Source organism: Bufo bufo, chromosome 1, assembly GCF_905171765.1.
Source record: "Bufo bufo chromosome 1, aBufBuf1.1, whole genome shotgun sequence".
Classification (NCBI taxonomy): Eukaryota; Metazoa; Chordata; class Amphibia; order Anura; family Bufonidae; genus Bufo; species Bufo bufo.
This window is the reverse complement of record NC_053389.1, coordinates 254,491,072-254,511,903: the sequence shown is the minus strand read 5'-3', so window position 1 is coordinate 254,511,903 and position 20,832 is coordinate 254,491,072. Positions and strand designations below refer to the sequence as shown.

Below are 20,832 nucleotides of genomic sequence, written 5' to 3'. Positions count from 1 at the left end.
CATTTTGATGGTTCTGAAGAGTAGTCTTTACCCAAAAGAGGTACATAAAAGTAGCACAGGTCCTCCAACAGGATTCCTGGTCGGTAGAGGACTGAAGGCATTTGTTGGCTCATCAACACCAACCAAATGTAAAGTTGAGTAAATGGAAATTTTTGGATGGTCAGTTTTACCCACAGGCAAACATCATGAAAATATCACCATATGGTGGGGAAATGTTGATTAAGAAACTCAATGGCTTCTTACCAATACATATGCACATACAGTAGTGCAGAAAATAAATAATTTATGTGGCCAGCATGACTATTTCCAACTTTCCAAAACTCTAGAAACTTTACTTCATCGCCATCTTCAGCATAATGATCCACAAAGGTGATTAGATTCAGCATGTCGAAATTAAGAGATTTACTCAATTAAACATTGCCTTCTTAAAGAGACAGCAAAGTTGGCCCGACATGAGGAGAAGATTCAAAAATTACCAATATTTGACAAAGATAGGAGTGATAGTTATTAATATTCATTGGGCTCTGTATGTGCAGATATATTTACACAATTTCCACTGTCCAGCAGGGACAATCACATAGGATTTCTTGTAAAATAACTGGTATAGATAATGTATAAAACATCCGGCTCCTGTATGGGCAACTTTACAGAAATATGTCCCAGATCCTTTGACATATTTCAGATCACTATAATGGACCCAGGATAACAACCATATCTCCATTATTATATCTAAACTGGAGCCATGGTCACCACAGCACAGTCCCACGGTCGAGTAAAAGACCCTCCGGTAGGTACTGGTCAGTAGCTTGCAGTTAATCCAGTAGGGGGCACTGCAGATATAAGAACGCACTATGTACCTAGGAGAAAGAATAGAGAACAAATTATATTGAAGTGTGTCATTCTTAGAAATCTCAAGGACCCTGGGAATTCCTTATGTTCCAAAGCAGGAAGGACAAAGGCGCTAACAGTAAGTGTAAATTTCTTTATGAATATGACAACATATACCTTGGAAGTCATTGACTATTCAACTCAGTTTTACTATTAAATGTTCCATGTTCTATAGTTCTTTTTCCATGGGGAAGATTTGTTTTACCAAACATTCCACACCAAAAAACAGGCTCGCAGAAGCAGTATTTGTTGAACCGGTCGTGTTGTTTAGGCAGACATCTCCGATTGGTAAATCTGGTAGTCTGTTCTGGCAGAGGAGCAGGCTACAGGAGTTATTTTATCCACCACTCGACTCCCATTCACTGTAATAGGATCTGACGGCTTTCTGCCAATCTGCCGGAGAGATATTCCTGCATGTAGTGGTATTTCTCTTGCAGAAAGTCGGCATTAAATCCAGAATCCCGCCACATCCCGTTATAGTGAATCTAACAGTAGTCTACTCCTCTGTCAGAACGGACTACCAGATTTATACTGAAGACCTATCCCGGGACAGCATCGGCTGTGGCTCTCTCAACTCAACAGGCACAGCACCACACATTGTACAGCGGCTCTGCCACATTCACTTTACGAATATCTGGCACATTAAGGCCAGTCGTATCTGTGGGCAGCATGTTATAGAGCAGGAGGAGCTAAGCAGACCAATATATCGTTTTGTGGGGAACGATTCAGTATAACTTTTCATACTAATTTCTACTCATCCTGGCCTTAGGAGTCCTAGGCTGACCATCACTGAGTAGGACCACCCACTGGACTCCCAGGTCCAGAATGAGCAGGAATTTTAGATGAATTCTAAGTTATTACATTTTCTGGGAAATTTTAAGTATATCGGCTTTATGGCCATGGTGCCCACAAATCGGACTGCATGTTTTATACTACAGGTTCCCTTTAAAATGAATGGAGTTTTCTGTGATTACGATCTTGATGAGATGTCCTCAGAATAGGTAAATCAATAAATTAGGAAAGTGTGGGTTCAACACTCGGCAGCTGATTTCAGGAGCCGTGGCTGCCGAAGACCATATACAAAGAGGAAGGCAGAAAGCTCTGTGCACCCCTGTGTTGTGGCCATTCCTGGTTACTTCATGTGAATGGGAGCTGAGCTGCAGTACCCCGGCAAGGCTACTACACAGTGTACAGAGCACTGCTTCCGGCTTCGTACACTGTCTTTGGGTGCATTCACAAAAAAAAAAAAAAAAAAAAAAAAAAAAAAAATGTGCGACGTCCATAATTCATCTGTTTTTTTTTTTTCGCACACCCACTAACAATGACTAAGGCCTCTTTCACACTACCGTATGGCTATTTCAGTGTTTTGCGGTACGTTTTTCACGGATCCGTTGTTCGTTTTTTGTTTTCGTTGTGTTTCCATTTTTCCGTATGGCATATACAGTATACAGTAATTACATAGAACAAATTGGGCTGGGCATAACATTTTTAATAGATGGTTCCGCAAAAAACAGAACGGATACGGAAGACATACCGATGCATTTCCGTATGCATTCCGTTTTTTCTTTTGCGGACCCATTGACTTAATGGAGCAACGGAACGTGATTTGCAGCCAAATATAGGACATGTTCTATCTTTGCACGGAACGGAGAAACGGAAACGTAATGCATACGGCGTACATTCAGGTTTTTTTTTTTGCGGACCCATTGAAATGAATGGTTCCGTATACGGAACGCAAAAAACAGCCCGCAAAATTGAAAAAAAAAAAACGGTAGTGTGAAAGAGGCCTAAAGCGGACAAGAAAAAAAACATGTTCCATCTTATTTGCGGGACTGCAGAACATACAGATGTGGACAGCACACCGTGTGCTATGCGCATTTTTTTTTCGGCCCCACTGCAATGAATGGGTCAGCATCAAATCCATAAAAAACGCAGATAGGATGCAGAACAAAAATATGGCTGGGAGAATGGGGCCTTAGTTTTGGTGGTCGCAGTTTGTATTAGCAGCTGCATGTGGTGGTTGCCAAAAGTCTATTCTAAAGGATAAATTATCAGTGTCTCGGAAAACCCCTTTAAATAAAAAAGAAATAAAAAAAAAAAAAAAAACACAACCTGTGAAACATTATTAGTCTCTGACATATCTGCATCTGAAGCTATGTTCAGATTCCGACAGACATGAGTAGGACAACGCTCTTCTTACAGTTGAAAAAAGATGGACCTCAAAGATGGTATCAGAGAAAATAAAACTTTTATTTGAAGATGGACTAAGAGGCAGTAGAGGGTTAGCAGATCGTGCATGCGTTCTCAATGGGGAGACAGAAATAAGCCCTTGCCAGACACCCCTGAAATCCAACATGCCCAATCCTCCCTCCCCACCTCCCACATGAACCATCATGGAAGAGTATTCTTCATAAACATAAAGGTAGTTTGTCGTTCCTGTCAAAATCAGCAGCTTAGACCAACATTAAACTACTGTGTATGAGAACCTGTAGGAAATCAAGCGTGTAACAGTACCTTCCTAATAAGTAGACATTTTACACATTCTCTTAAAGGGAACCTGTCCCCGGGATTTTGTGTATAGAGCTAGCACATCCGCAATACCCAGTCCCCATAGCTCTGTGTGCTTTTATTGTGACTCATCTCAGGTTAATTTGCATATGTGTCAAATCAGTTTTTTTACACAATAAAAGCGCACAGTGCTATGGGGAGTGGGTATTGCGGATGTGCTAGCGGACATCTAGCAACCCATGTCCTCAGCTCTATACACAAAATCCCGGTGACAGGTTCCCTTTAAATAAATGATTCAAAACCATTGTAAGCACCAATATTTAGCATAAAAAAAAGACAACCCCGCTAAAAACTGTACACCCCTATGCTAGTGGTGGCTGCTGGAACCCAGAATATTAGCCGACTACCATGCCTACACACAGGACTTGGCGCTCTATATAAAAAAACTAAGATATACTAGGACATTAAAGAAATTAACAACTCTAATAGGAACTTGTGTCCAAAGCTTGCCTGTTCGCAGTGCTGCCATTCCCGTGTCGCTGCCCCCTTCCAGGCTGCTTGCAGTCCTTGCTGGACCTGAAGTGGCTGTTGCCGATCATTGGTCTCAGTGGTCATGTGCTACAGCGGAAAGTCACCAGCAGTGATGTGTAAAATCTAGCACATGTGACCGTTGAGGCCTGACAGACTGTGGCGGTCTGGGGACCAAGCGAGTTCCAATCCAAAGGGGACTGGAAGCACATGGGAACAGGCCAGTGGTGTGGGAACAACAGGACTACAGACAAGGTGAGAGGTTTTCTTTGTTTTTTAACTGGGCACAGGTTCAGACCGAACAACCCCTGTAAATCACATAATGTTGGACCAATAACTATGTGGTGATAAAAAGATGAGCATTTACTCCTTTTTCTCACTCAAATCGCGGATGTGCAAAACACGGATGCCGCCCATGAGTGTTCCGCAATTTGCGGAACGGAACAGGCTGCCCATAATAGAAATGCCTCTTCTTATTTTCAAAAATGGACAAGAATAGGACATGTTCCATTTTTTGTGGGGCCACGGAACGGAGCAATGGATGCGGTTAGCACACGGAGTGCTGTCTGCATCTTTTGCAGCCCGACTTGCAGTGAATGGGTCCGCATACGAGCCACGATGCCTAAGGCTACATGCACACAACCGCACAGTGTATCGCGGTCCGCCGACATGTTGTATTATTTTTTTTGCAGGGCCATGGAACGGAGCAACAGATGCGGACAGCACACGGAGTGCTGTCCGCATCTTTTGCGGCTCCATTGATTGCGGACCCAAACAGTCGTGTGCATGAGGCCTAAGGTAGAGATTCACTTTAAGTGGCCTAAACATTAGTTTCCCTCATCGCTGATAAATAAAAAACCATGCTTGGACAATTTTAGAATTCCGAATGTGCTCCTGTATGGCCGGCTTCCCTCTAGTAGTGACATCTCTTACAACTTTGACTCAAGGCTGTTTTGCGGTGGTAGACTAAAATTTTAAATAGTTCAGTAGTAGAATAAGACCATGATAACATTTCAAAAAAAGAGCGAGAAGAAAAAAATATATATATAGATATACATTTTTTTTTTTTTACCTTTACTGAAAAAAAAGCAAAAAAATTGTAGTTCTACCAAATCTCCTGCCATGTAATTTGACAATTTAAACAAAAACAAAAATGTTCCTTCTGCTAGTAGTTTCTTGGCACCAAGCCTAAAGTGAGCGTTTAAACACGCTGGCGCCTAGGAGTTAAATGAAGGTAATTTAATCCTGTGTCACTCTGCACCGCAGCTCCCAGAACAAGAGATTTTTAAGTTAAAACAGTTCATTCCACGAAGCAAATTCAGGTCAAGGTACACTAGAGGTCAAGTGCCCAGGGGCCTGGCTGCTTTCTTCTTAAACTCTCAAAAGTCAAGTCAGGGGATTTTAAAAACATCATTATCACACCTTTTCATTACTAATCAGAGGGGGGGCTTTTAAAAAAAAAAAAATTTAAAAAAATGAGAGAAAACGTCTATGGAAAAAAATAATACAACCTCGAATAATGGAAACACTAAAAGCTGACGGCCTGTATTGCTGGGTGTTTGGAGGCCACGGCATTCAATGGGCCTGCGCGCGCTGCAATAACAACCCACTTACTGCAAGCATAGAGACAGGGGACAATGTACAAGGTGAAACATTATGGTCGCCATTCAGAGCAGGGGAAGATCCAAGTGTGAAGTGTTATGCAGAAGAAATAGTCACCTTGATCAATTGAGAGTGTGAAAAACGTAACATTTGTCTTCTGTAGGAAGAGACTACACAATAAACACAAGGCCGATGCCGCGGTTAATCCAAGGCTACGCGACTACCTCTGCCGCATAAACATGTGACCTGTTTATTCAGGACTCTAGTGATCCAGGGGAAGCAGCTGTCTACACATCTCACGGTCAGCCCAGCTGTTTAGCTGCCCCAGCACATATTTCCTCTGCGCCTGCATTTCATAGTATCATAGATGGTTACATTCAAATCCGTACAAAACTATTAAACCCCCCCATAAAACTACAACTGAATAAAAGGGCATAGAAATATTCAACAAACATAAATGTTCAGTACATTTTAAAGCGGACTACTAAAGTCGGCCTATATTGCTGGCCAGAGCTGCCTTCACAATTCTGCCGGTTGTTATTGGAAACGTTTGGAAAACTTGATCACTGCTAGACTCCATTCACACATTTGCGGAACAGGTGCGGATCCAATCCTTTCAATGGGGCCGCCAAAGATGCGAACAGCACACCGTGTACTGTCCACATCAGTAGTTCCGTTCCGCGGCCCTGCAAAAAAAGATAGAGCATGTCCTATTCGCGAACAAGAATAGGCATTTCTATCATGGGACGGCCATGTGCGGTCCGCAAAATGTAGATTGCACGCATCCGGAATCTGTGTTTTGCAGAGCCGCAAAACACTTACGGACGTGTGAATGGACCCTTAGCTGTGTCATTGTTGACAAGAAAACTAGCATTGCATAGATGGACAGAACCCAATAGACCCCATTAAAGGCTGTATTACACTGGCCGATTTTTCGGCGGATAAATAGCTAACGAGCGTTCGCACAAATGCTCGTGACCTATCATTTTGCAGTGTAATACTGCCGCCGACTGCGTGTGGCGGTCTCCTCCACAAGCTAGCAAGCTCCCCTTCCCCGACAAATCGCTTGCTCAATCAGCCTGTGTAACACAGGCTTAAGACTGCGGTCATTGTGCACCACTGGTGTCTATTGTCTCAGATTTAATTTTGTGGCTTCCATTAGAAGCAGGCGCCACAATGCAGATATGAACAGAACCTTAAAGTGTCGCTAACTTTAAAAAAAAAAAAACATTTGATGTCATAGAGACCGATCAAAAGTTTGATATGTGGGGGTCTGAGTCATGAGACCCCCAACAAACTCTAGAAGGAGGAGAGAGAGAGGTTCACACGTATCGCTCTCTCCCTCCTTGTTGTATGAGACGGACTCCATAGAAGTCCATGGACTCATCTCGATTCAGTCATCAGCAGAGAGTGCGATATGTGCACGCTTCTCTCCACTCGTTCGAGAGATCGTGAGGGTCTCAGCATGCAGACCCCCTCCGATCAAAACTTTTGTTGTGTCACTGACACATCAAAACGTAGTGACACTCTAACTCAGCGACTAATGTATAAGGCCAGTGTTAGCAACAACAGTCTACTGTACAGAGCCTGATGTAAAGATTGCCCATCTCAGAATGGAAATGAAGAGGGAAAGCGCTGTGCAGACACTGATGCAGCAGGGAATTGAGGGCGATTTTAACTCTGAAGTATACAGAGTAATGAGCGGAGCTTTGGAGAATAATGCAGGCAGTAGCTCAATAATGTGAGCAAGGTAAGGTATGTACACAGCAACTCCACCAGCAGAATAGTGAGTACAGCTCTGGAGTATAATACAGGATGTAATTCATGATCAGTACAGGATAAGTAATGTAATAGTGAGTGCAGCTGTGGAATATAATACAGGATAAGTAATCTAATGTATGTACACAGCAACTCACCAGCAGAATAGTGAGTACAGCTCTGGAGTATAATACAGGATGTAATTCATGATCAGTACAGGATAAGTAATGTAATAGTGAGTGCAGCTCTGGAATATAATACAGGATAAGTAATCTAATGTATGTACACAGCAACTCACCAGCAGAATAGTGAGTACAGCTCTGGAGTATAATACAGTATGTAATTCATGATCAGTACAGGATAAGTAATGTAATAGTGAGTGCAGCTCTGGAATATAATACAGGATGTAATTCATGATCAGTACAGGATAAGTAATGTAATAGTGAGTGCAGCTCTGGAATATGATACAGGATAAGTAATCTAATAGTGAGTGCAGCTCTGGAATATAATACAGGATGTAATTCATGATCAGTACAGGATAAGTAATCTAATAGTGAGTGCAGCTCTAGAATATAATACAGGATGTAATTCATGATCAGTACAGGATAAGTAATGTAATAGTGAGTGCAGCTCTGGAGTATAATACAGGATTTAAATCAGGATAAGTATAGGATTAGCATAATGTATGTACACAGTGACTTCAAAAGCAGAATAGTGATTGCAGCTCTGGAGCACAATACAGGATATGATGCAGGATAAGTAATTATGCCAAATGGTGGTCTCCCCATGGAGAATCTTTACTCTCCTAGACCCATGTCACAGACCTCTCACCCAGCCGACCGGTACCCTGCTCTTCACGGATGAGCCTAAAACAGAAGCTACTGTCTTCAGATGGGGGTCTTTTGAAAAGATTTCAGTTCTGACATTTTTATTCAGTGTTCCAAGGCCTGTCAGAAGGTTCAGACAATTGCCTATAGGGCAGCCAACCTACAGGTGGCACAAGAGAGCCAGCTTGGTAAGAGCTTATTTACATTCCCTCTTCCCCAGGGCCCATCGTCTGGCCTGTAAGACTACTTATGACAACTTCAGACAAATGAGAAGAAATGAAGGGACACTTTTTTTAAAGCCACTCCTTATATATAAATCGCAGACTACTGTTCAAAAGGAAGTAAAAAAAAAAAAAGTGAATTCATTTGTTCACAGCCTTCAGTGTCAGATGTTCTCTGACAAACTTGTAAGTAGGGCAATCAAACACTGCAGGCAAGTTCTAGGAATGAGCCTACGTGACAGGCAGAGACAGGCAACTACACCACATGTATATACCTTGTGCTGACTCACATTATTTCATTTTACTAAAAAAGTCAACTTTTACAGTTTTACTAATTAACAATTCGACCTAAGAAGCCGAGTCGTTTCGTAAATCCTTTGCTATACTTCTCTTCCACCAATTTTCAATTGTGGAACATCTTCTTTTCCTTCAGGTCTAAAGCTACATTCAGAATTCTGCAGACTACCAGATACTAGGGAGTAATGTATTATGAGAGCAGTTAGGGCTGTCTGTTTCCAAAGGCAACCAGCAAAATTTTGAAAGAATGGTGCAAATACTAGAACTGACCTTTAAAGAGGCCCTGTCACGTCCTCAAAAACCTATAAGGGATAGGAGACTTCAACAGTGTGTGATCCCTGATTCCTGGGGTCTTTTTTCCCCTCTAATCCCATAACCAGAAATAAATGTTAAACATTCTGGCTAGTTGCAGCCACCACTAGGGGGAGCTTACTGCATACTTTCTTACATGATGAACTCAATACTACAAAAGTATGCAGTGAGCTCCCTCTAGTGGTAGCTGTAGGCAGCCAAAATGTTATCATTCAGCTCAGCGTCTATGTAGGGGATTTAAGCCCTGTGTATCAGGAAAAACTAAGCTCCTTTGACTATAAACATAAATTAAGTGGAACAGCAAAAAAATACTGGACCTAAAAATGACAAAAAAGTGAATATTCACTTGGAGAAGGACTTTAAAGTGTTTTTTTTTTTTTTATCAGCGTTCTATAGTCTGGAATGAGAACTTTTCCTTTTTTTTCAGTCCATCAGCTGTGAAATGTCTTTTTTCTCACAGATTTCATTTCGTATGTGATCAAACAGACAGACGCAGGGGCTTGTTCCATTCAGGGCACATTAAGCCATGTCATTAAGAACAGCCACAGAAGACATGTCACCGAATCAATGATCCAGTTATCTCTCCATTACACTGAATCCCGGTTTCACAGCAGAGTGTGTAACCTTCCACAATAATCAATTTTATTTGAAAAAAATAAAAAAAATAAAAATACAGAAAGCAGACTGCCTGACTCTTCTCCCACTGATATACACATTAGATGACCGAGGCCATTAAGATCTTGTATTACTTCTTTATTGAATGCACTTTTTTATTTTATTTTTTCAAAAAAATTTGTTTTGTTTCCCGGGGGATATTTTATCAGCTCACAGCAGTTTTAAAATCCATTTTCCACGGAAGATGGCTTATAGCTGGGAAAGCGCCCTCACTGAGCATGCGGGTTGTGATTTAAATACCAGAGATGCCCGTGAGCGGAGAGCTTGCATTGTCCTCACTTGCCTTTATCTGCCAGAAGGCAAACACAATGCAGGCTTCTCCCGTCGGGATATAGATATATAGATATATATATATATATATATATATATATATATATATATATAGCAACAAACATCCACGTAATAGCAACACAATAATAAATTATATTGTGGAGTGAACTGCAATACGTATATATGATTTAATTTTAAAGAAGCATAAAGAAGAAATACACCCGCATAAAGTATGAACTGTATAAAAAATAAATAATAATAATAGACAAGCAATATTACAGCTCAAACAGAGGACGTCATCTTTCTTTACGAGGCCCCTGCCTAGTTATGTATTGGAACATCACCCGAAGGCCTCATGCACACGGCCGTTGTTTGGGTCCGCATCCGAGCCGCCATTTTGGCAGCTCTGATGCGGACCCATTCACTTCAATGGGGCCGCAAAAGATGCGGCCAGCACTCCGTGTGCTGTCCGCATCCGTTGCTCCGTTCCGTGGCCCCGCTAAAAAAATATAACCTGTCCTATTCTTGTCCGCGCTTTGCGGACAAGAGTAGGCATTTATATTGAAGGCTGTCCGTGCCGTTCCGCAATTTGCGGAACGCGCACGGACGCCATCCGTGTTTTGCGGATCTGCGAACCGCAAAACACACCATGGTCGTGTGCATGAGGCCTAACCATAATGCTGTATATGTAGACGGTTTTGCTACTCTATACCAGGCGGGAGCTGCTTAAGCCCAGCTTTTTGCAAGCCACTAATATAAGAACTGCAGTAATAGAAAGGAGAGATGTTCTCTACATAAAATAATAGATATAATAAACCGCTGCAGGCAGACCCACTGCAATAAGAGGATAATCTAAATCGCCTTGAGCTGCAGCAACCTAAAATAAAGGACTATTGTTTGTCCTTAGAGAAAAAAAATAATAAAAAATAAAATCTGCTAAGGGTTTCTAGGAGGGTGACAGCCCCTACATGACTATTGACAGCGTGTCCTACAGACTGCAATGATGGGCATGTTTGTGGCTGCCTGTTCATATACTCTCCAGGAAATGCCTCACAGAAACCTGGGATCATACTTGTGTCATAGGAACTGGTATAGAGAGGGTGTAAGGGGAATAAGGAGCAAAATAATTAGCATGACATAAATAAAACCATTAGCCCAATATAACATCATATATTCCAATACTTACATTACATAATGGATGACGTATACACAAAACAAAAACTTCAGTCCCCTTCACCCAAAATCAATGCAGTGGCTATCGGCTATATAGAAGACCTGGGCCCCCAGCAGACTCCGCGGCCGTGTATACTTACACTGGGAGGGCCCGTGAAGCACTTCGCAGTTCGGACAGTGGTAGAAGTCGATATCTGCCGCCTGATGTTCCTCAACTTTTACACAGCTGTAGGGAGAAAATGGACATTTTAGTAAAAGGTGTGGTTATTTTTTTCCACTTTTATAATAGACCTTTACAATTTATGAGCGTTGCTCTTACTCATAACAATTATTATTATACAGATGTCAACAAACAGGCCCCCTAGTGGTGGCAATAAGCAGCAAAGATTTAATATTTTTTAACAAATTCCAAGTCCAATTGGTAAGGAGGATCTAAAGAACAAGCTTTGGCCTCAGGTCCCGCATGGATTTTAGAAAACCAATCAAATATGAGCTAGAGGGGAACCTCAATGAGGGCCCAAATTCGCAACTTAAAATGAAACACTGGTGCTGTAATACACTCCTAAATGGGGAACCCAAGCACCCGTAACCAAGAATAACCATCAGGATATATCAAAACATATCTTTATTTTATTGTTAAGACCACAGTATAAAATATATATATTGGCAAAAGACAAACACATACACAAAGAGTATGCCAGATCAAAAGGGCCAAAAGTAGTACATACACAAAAGGAATAATATGCGCATGCAGGAAGGTTGTGGACGGCACCTCCACAAACCCCAACACGTATTTGGCGTCAGATCTCTATGGTCTTGTGGAGATTTGTCTGGGTCACACCAACTGCTGATCCATTGGCACAACATGCACAAGGTAGCTTCTCTTCAACACCACTTTCCACCAACCATGAATGGAATAGAACCATAGAGCAGGCGACTTTCCAGGACTGGAATGTGAAAGGTTCTGGTGGAAACCCACATTCAGGAGATCCATATGGTGTCAGGGGTAAGCAGGTGCCAAGAGGTCTCCCAGAAAAGGTTCTCATAAAGACATCCCTACTTGAGGATCTGCCCCCTCTCCTGACATGTCCGTTATAGTAACTACTTACATTTCCCATGTAATAACAATGCTGGAGCATTTATTTTTATTCTATGTCACTTCATTTATTATTGCTGCTAGAACTTATGAATAAATTCATAGCGGTCCAGATGGGTGTTACCAGTGGGGGGGTGTCTCTGTGCAGTCTGACACTGGCAGTGCTCACTGGAGAGTGTCAGCCTGTGCAAGGACACACTCCCAACTGGTAATGCCTATCTGAACCTTCAGTGCCAGCGGCTAGGCAATCATTCATAACTTCTAGTATGATTAATAGAGGAATGCAACAACAAAGAGTCATAAGAGTAGATGCCCCAGAATAGTTGCTACATGTGGAATGCAAATAGTTACTAAAACAGACATGTCAGGAGAGGCGACAGCTCCTAAAACCTCTTGTCACAGTTAGGGTGCATTCACACAACCGAAATTCTGGGTACGTATCCGTTCTACAATTTTGCGGAACAGGTACGGACCTATTCGTTTCAACGGGGCCGCAAAAGATGCGGACAGCACACTGTGTGCTGTCAGCATCTGTTGTTCTGTGGCCCCACAAAAAAAAAAAAAATCATAAATAGAAAGCATGTCCTATTCTTGTCCACAATCGCGGATAAGAAGAGGCATTTTGTATATAGCGCCAGCCATGTGCAGTCCGCAAAATGCAGAACACACACGTCTGCTATCCGCGTTTTGCGGATCTGCAATTTGCGGCCCGCAAAACACTTATGGTCGTGTGAATGCACCCTTAAATCTATATCAACTTGTTACACTTTATCTGAGTTGCAATCATCACTTATACTCTTCTCACATCCAAAGCTGCATGAAGAATTTGGGAGGAAAAGTGAACAAGAATTCAGCCAACAGCTATCCAAGGCATCTTAAGAAAAACAAAAAAGGAAAGAAAGATAGTACAGAATTGTTCTCGATCTACAGTTGCACAGTATGACCAATATTATTCTTCCTACTGCTCTGTGTGTGTCAGTCTTTACTGCTGTTCTGTGATTATATTCATGAAATAAGGCGATCAGGATGAAACGTGTTACCATGTGGTGGACACAAAGCAAAAGATATTTTTCATTGTGAAAGTCATTTCATCACATCACTATTGCAATACATGAAAACATGCAATGCACGGCAAAGGGTCATCTTACCCAAGACAGGGGAACACCAAAATGATATACTCCCTCTACGGGCTCAACTATCTGCAGTAACTCTCGAGCAGAGAATGGGGAGGGGAGGTTTTGGGGGTTATATTATTTTAATTGACCCCCTGAACCTTAATGCAGCATAAAATGCAACATAAAAAGACAATTATTTCACAGTAAAACCAGCCACAAAATCGTGAAGATGCAGCCATAGGGAAGCTGCTGCAACCGTGATGTTTTACGAGGGTTGTAAAGGAGAAAACCGCTGCTTTGATCTTAATTACAGGAAACAGGCTGCAGAACGTAATTAGGGCAATTCCCTTTAAAAGGGATAAAAAGAAAAACACACAGCAGACAAAAAAACGGTATCAGTGAAGGCACCCGGCAGTGCAGCTCGCAGGAGGCAGAGCAATTAGAAGATCACCCTGGTCAAGGGTCTATTAGAAGCAATTCTAGGAACAACCTGAAAATTGGTCGACATCACGTGTGTGATCTCGGATACTGGGGGGGGGCAGACAGATTTTACAACACGCCGGAAAGCGATAAACTGAGTGGGCGTTAAAACAGTGGAGGAAACGGCTGGACAAAAAAAAAAGAAAACAGACCCCTACATCCCATTATAGTGTACAATATCTTTTAAAAATGCATCTACTTAAAATAAAAATAATAAAATAAAAGTCATTTTTACCGGCCAGCTAAAGAACAATGGAAGCCAGAGACTTAAAGGGAACCTGTCACCGGGATTTTGTGTATACAGCTCAGGACATGGGTTGCTAGATGGCCGCTAGCACATCCGCAATACCCAGTCCCCATAGCTCTGTGTGCTTTTATTGTGTAAAAAAAACCGATTTGATCCATATGCAAATTAACCTGAGATGAGTCCTGTCCCTGAGATAAGTCCAGCGTGAAGGATCCCCGCACCGCCCCGCATCCTCAGAATCTCCTCCTTGCTCCCCAACGTCAGAAAGCTAGAGCGCCGTAATCTCTTGATGCATGAGCTAGCTCCTTGCAATAGGTCATCATCAGACTGGTGAGGGTCTGGGCACGCCACGACCATCTATTTTGGACAGCCTCAGCACCGGAAACTATACGGTGTACATAGCAGTAACCAGAACGCTCCATACTCCATGAAGTGGCCGTGCCAGGGTACTGCACCTCACTTCATTCAACTGAATGGGAGCCGAACTGCAGTAATTAAGCACCAGAAACTATACAAAGTCCAGAGCCTTCTGCTTCCGCTCCGTTCACCACAGTTTCTGGCACCGCAGCTGCCTGAAACTGCTGATGGGCAGGAGTGTCGGCTGTAGGACCACCGCCGATCTAATAATGATGACCTATCCTGAGGATAGGCCATCAATACCTGCAGTCAAGGCAAGGCAGCCAAGAAACTTTTGGCAAAATTCTAGTATAAAGTTAGACAAAAGTGTCCAGCCATGCCCCAAATTTGTCATCCATCATAAGCAACTTTAGCAAATGTGGGATATCTTTAGAATATCTAGTCTAAATTAGTATTAGCCAGGATTAGTAAACCTGCCCCATTATTTATCCAGGGATGTGCCCTGACAGGGGCGTAGCTAGAAATGACTGGGCCCCATAGCAAAAAAAAATTATGGGCCCACGCCCCCCTCACGGATCTCCCACCCCCACATAGCTCTCAGACCTCCCACCCCTTCCAGAGCTCCCACGCAAACACCCCTCCAGGACCTCCCACCCCAACATCCCCACACCCCTCTTAGACCTCCCACCCCCATCCTAAATCTCCCACCGCCAGTCCCCAGATATAATGGTCCAGACATCAAGTGTCCTGCTCCCCCCTCCTGCCTATATAAAATGGTCCAGACCTCCAGGTTCCTGCTTCCCCCTACTCCCCATATATAATGGTCCAGACCTCCAGGATCCTGCTTCCCCCTACTCCCCATATAATGGTCCAGACCTCCAGGGTCCTGCTCCCCCCTAAATAGAATGGTCCAGTGTCCTGTTCCCCCCTATATAATGGTCCAGACCTCCAGGGTCCTGCTCCCCCCTTCTTAAATATAATGGTCCAGACCTCCAGGGTCCTGCTCTCCCCTTCTTAAATATAATGATCCAGACCTCCAGGGTCCTGCTCTCCCCTTCTTAAATATAATGATCCAGACCTCCAGGGTCCTGCTCCCCCCTCCTCCCCAGATATAATGGTCCAGACCTCGGGGGATCCCACTCCCCCCTCCTCCCCAGATATAATGGTCCAGACCTCCAAGGTCCTGCTCCCCCCTTCTCCTTAAATGTACTGGTCCAGACCTCCAGGGTCCTGCTCCCTCCTCCTCCCCAGATATAATGGTTCAGGACTCCAGAGTAAGTTTTACCAGTCCCAGAGTCAGCCAGCCCTCACCTCACAGCCATTTGAACGTCTGCGCGCCCACACTACAGCAGCGCTGCCAGGCCCAGCAGCATGCAGCTTCGCTGTACGCTCCGCTTCCTCCACTTCCGTCCAGTAGGACTGCTGCCCACACTGGGAGCGGGACCACTCCCTCTCCTCACTGCAGGTACACCTCTCTGCCTCCGGCCGCCCCCTATCGCACTGCCCAAAGCCTACACGCCCTGCAGATAGCGCTTTCTCTGTCTGTCCTGGAGGGGCCTGCGACCCCTGTAGCTACGCCACATGAAAAAAAAAAAAATTTATATATACACTGCTCAAAAAAATAAAAGGGAACACAAAAATAACACATCCTAGATCTGAATTAATTAAATATTCTTCTGAAATACTTTGTTCTTTACATAGTTGAATGTGCTGACAACAAAATCACACAAAAAAAAAATATGGAAATCAAATTTTTCAACCCATGGAGGTCTGGATTTGGAGTCACCCTCAAAATTAAAGTGGAAAGACACACTACAGGCTGATGTAATGTCCTTAAAACAAGTCAAAATGAGGCTCAGTAGTGTGTGTGGCCTCGACGTGCCTGTATGACCTCCCTACAACGCCTGTGCATGCTCCTGATGAGGTGGCGGACGGTCTCCTGAGGGATCTCCTCCCAGACCTGGACTAAAGCATCTGCCAACTCCTGGACAGTCTGTGGTGCAATGTTGGTGGATAGAGTGAGACATGATGTCCCAGATGTGCTCAATTGGATTCAGGGGAACGGGCGGGCCAGTCCATAGCATCAATGCCTTCGTCTTGCAGGAACTGCTGACACACTCCAGCCACATGAGGCCTAGCATTGTCTTGCATTAGGAGGAACCCAGGGCCAACCGCACCAGCATATGGTCTCACAAGGGGTCTGAGGATCTCATCTCGGTACCTAATGATAGTCAGGCTACCTCTGGCGAGCACATGGAGGGCTGTGCGGCCCTCCAAAGAAATGCCACCCCACACCATTACTTACCAATGCCAAACCGGTCATGCTGGAGGATGTTGCAGGCAGCAGAACGTTCTCCACGGCGTCTCAAGACTCTGTCACGTCTGTCACATGTGCTCAGTGTGAACCTGCTTTCATCTGTGAAGAGCACAGGGCGCCAGTGGCGAATTTGGCAATCTTGGTGTTCTCTGGCAAATGCCAAACGTCCTGCACGGTGTTGGGTTGTAAGCACAACCCCCACCTGTGGATGTCGGGCCCTCATATCACCCTCATGGAGTCTGTTTCTGACCGTTTGAGCAGACATGCACATTTGTGGCCTGCTGGAGGTCATTTTGCAGGGCTCTGCCAGTGGTCCTCCTGTTCCTCCTTGCACAAAGGCGGAGGTAGCAGTCCTGCTGCTGGGTTGTTGCCCTCCTACGGCCTCCTCCACGTATCCTGATGTACTGGCCTGTCTCCTGGTAGCGCCTCCATGCTCTGGACACTACGCTGACAGACACAGCAAACCTTCTTGCCACAGCTCGCATTGATGTGCCATCCTGGGTAAGCTGCACTACCTGAGCCACTTGTGTGGGTTGTAGACTCCGTCTCATGCTACCACTAGAGTGAAAGCACTGCCAGCATTCAAAAGTGACCAAAACATCAGCCAGGAAGCTTTGGAACTGAGAAGTGGTCTGTGATCACCACCTGCAGAACCACTCCTTTATTGGGGGTGTCTTGCTAATTGCCTATAATTTCCACCTGTTGTCTATCCCATTTGCACAACAGCATGTGAAATTAATTGTCACTCAGTGTTGCTTCCTAAGTGGACAGTTTGATTTCACAGAAGTGTGATTGACTTGGAGTTACATTGTGTTGTTTAAGTGTTCCCTTTATTTTTTTGAGCAGTGTATATATAAAATCCTCAGCCGGTGGCCCGGGCCCCCAGTGGCGTAGGGCCCCATAGCCATTGCTATAGCTGTTATGGCGATCCCTACGCCCATGTGCCCTGACTATACTGCTATGGTGGCATTGATGAGGTTATTCAAGATTAGAAAAATATGGCTATGGCCAAGTTCGCACTTCAGTTATTTGGTGCCAAAACCAGGTTCGGGTCAAAAACACAGAATAGGTGCAAATCTTTCCTATACGCCTGATCTCTGAGTAGGCTTCACTATAAGTGATGAAAATAACTGACCAAATTACTGAAGTCATCAGGGCTGAGATGCAATACCATAGACAATCCTGTGGACAGGTGCGAAGTAGATAGTTCTGGATCAGCCTGCCAGATTTCTTTGACAAATGTGTGAAGCTAGCCTAAGCTGAGCACTGGATTTGGCATCTCCGGCAGTACCCTACAGCTGTGTTTCACAACCTGCCACAGGGTCAGGAAATATGCAAGACTGCCCAAGCATCATTTCATGGCTGGTGACTAGGGAACTGACATCAGGTGACACCACATTCAACTGTATCACAGTCTTCAGGACATGGTTGAATACTGTGATTGATGGCTTTATGGACCGCTGTTCCTCCTCAAGCTACAGGCCACTAGTGGAGCCTTCACAGTAATGGCTCATGCACATGGCCGTTGCCCGGCCGTGTCTGTATTGCAGCCCGCAAACAGCCGGTCGACAATATGTGGGCACCAGCCGCGTGCACTCCGCATCTCGGATGTGAACCCATTAATTTGAATAGATCCACAAACCGGAAGGTGCGGTGCCAGACGGAGACATGGAACCCCACGGAAGCACTGCAGAGTATTTCCGTGGGGTTTCTCTGCGTTCCTCCGCACCACAAAAAAAATAGAACATGTATTTTTTTGGGCGGTGCAGATGGATCACGGACCAATTCAAGTTGAATCGATCTGGATCCATCTGTGGAATCCACACGGATGTTGCCTGTGCAGTAGTGATGATCCGGCAGTGTAATACTGCCACCATCTACCCAATGAACGAGCAAACGTTCATGGGGTAATCAGCAACAAAGGTTTGTTAAAACACTCATTCCCGAAAACTGGCCAGATAATCTGCCCAAGTAAATGGTCTTGGAGGGCAATCCATGTCCTATATTTTTATTTGCTTATACGAATAAGGCCTTATCAGCACACCGCTCTTCAAGACCTGCCCAGCAGATTTCAGAACAAAAATAAGTGTTATCTCGGACACCTCCCCACCCGGCTGACAGGCTTTGAAGCTTATCTCAGAAAGTGCCACTGCCATACATACCAGTTATGTAGTGTCTAGAGATGTGAAAACTAACAAGAGGTAAAACAAACAAAAAAAACAAAAAAAATTCACAGGCAACGCAACAGAAGTTAAAGGGATTCTGTCACCAAGTTTTGGGCTATAGAGCTGCGGACATGCACGGCTAGATCGCCGCTAGCATGTCCCCTATAGGGCTGTGTGCTTTTAATTTCTTTAAAAAGGATTTTATAGATATGTAAATGAGTCTTGAATGTGTCCAAGGGGCTGCACTAACCTTCCTGGAGCCCAGCCACGCCCGCCTGTGAAGGGGCCCCAGCACCGCCTATGTCCTCCGAATCTCCTCCTTTCATCAACGATAGATTGCCGTAATCTTGCGATGCGCGTGCTCGCGCATGCGCAGTGCTGGTATAGTGTTCTTTCCCTGTGCTGGCATCAGCCTCAGGGAAAGAACTGCGCATGCGCGAGCTCGCGCATCGCGAGATTACGGCAATCTATAGTTGATGAAAGGAGGAGATTCGGAGGACATAGGTGGTGCTGGGCTCCTTCACTGGCTGGGCACGGCTGGGCTCCAGGAAGGTTAGTACAGCCCCTTAAACACATACAAGACTCATTTACATATCTATAAAATCCTTTTTTAAAGAAATTAAAAGCACACAGCCCTATAGGACAGATATATTGCGGACATGCTAGCGGCGATCTAGCCGTGCATGTCCGCAGCTCTATAGCCCAAAACTTGGTGACAGAATCCCTTTAAGCTCCATTTAGGCCTCACACACACACGGCAGTTGCTCAGCCATTCCGTGCATTGTATCCAATGCACGGGCAACATCTTTGCAGTTTTCGCAGACGGATCCGGGCCCATTCAAGTTGATCCGACCGCACTGCAAACAAAATAAAACATGATCGCGGGCACATGGCCGGTGCCCGCGGCCGTTACGCTGTAGTTCAGTTCCATTTAATATGACTTTTTTTATATTTAGATTCATCCATATACGGTGGCAAACTGATCCACCTATAGGTTTTCACAGTGCCGAATATTACGGTAGGCTAAGCTATTTGGAACTGTTTTAAGGCTCTGTCACAGGTTCCGGAGCCGCCGTCACAGATTCCAACATATTTGACAGAGAAAGTAACTTTATGTGCATAATTTTCCTGTTGCCAAATCAGAACAGACCCCACTGTAACTCAAAGGGGTTCACCAGTCACGTGGCCTAGGAGCTTCTCAGCCCCAGAGAAGTAAATGGGGCTGAGCTGCGATACCATTCACAGCCGTTATACAATGTACGGCGCTGTGGTTGGTGAGCACAGAGGAGGCTGCGGCGCTCACCGGGGGCGACGGTGCCTTCTCAAACAGTTGATCGGCCAGGGTCCCAAGTGTCTGACCCCACCGATAAGTTACTTATGACCTATCCAGAGGATAGGTCATCAGTATCAAAATCCCGGAATACCCCTTTAAGCAGCAGACCTCTGGTATCAACAATGAGGAAACCTGCGGTCAGCAGTATTGAAAACGAGTGCTGTCAGCTAGCAGCCAATCACAGTGCAGCTTTCATCTTTTCAGAGCTGTTTAAGAAATAAAAGCAGAGCTCTGATTGATTGATATAAGCAACCAGGCCATTTGTGCATAACAGTATCACAGGTCAGAATTTCGCCATGTTGCCGTGAGTAAGCCCGTTCTTATTACGCATCAATACGGAGCTAATCCATGCATCATGCACACGTAAGCCGTGTTTTTGTCGAGGTTTAATTACCAGTTACAAACCAGGTCAACCCTGTGTGTGAGCACGCATTGCATCATCCCCTGCAGCCCGGGAGTCACAGCGCGAAGAGCAAGGGCGACCCATTCCCCATATATAGGCTCTACAGGCGAATGCAACCAGATCATAAAGCAGGACAGAGAGTCGAGATGCTGATGTATCCTCACAGGAGGATTATCCGAATTATATACAACTGTAGCAAACCCTCAGCTGTGAGAAGCATTAGGTCTACATGTCTTTTTTTTTAGCTTCTGAATGTAAAG

General features: G+C 44.4%; 1 protein-coding gene across 1 annotated transcript in view; it reads right to left on the bottom strand.

The window, feature by feature from the left end:
* KDM7A (lysine demethylase 7A) overlaps positions 1 to 20,832 on the bottom strand; it is a 91,298-nt gene that overhangs the window by 44,661 nt on the left and 25,805 nt on the right. The window contains exon 2 of the mRNA XM_040438877.1: positions 11,200 to 11,285. Within this exon, the coding sequence (XP_040294811.1) occupies positions 11,200 to 11,285 (86 nt within the window). The remainder of the gene's footprint in view (positions 1 to 11,199; positions 11,286 to 20,832) is intronic.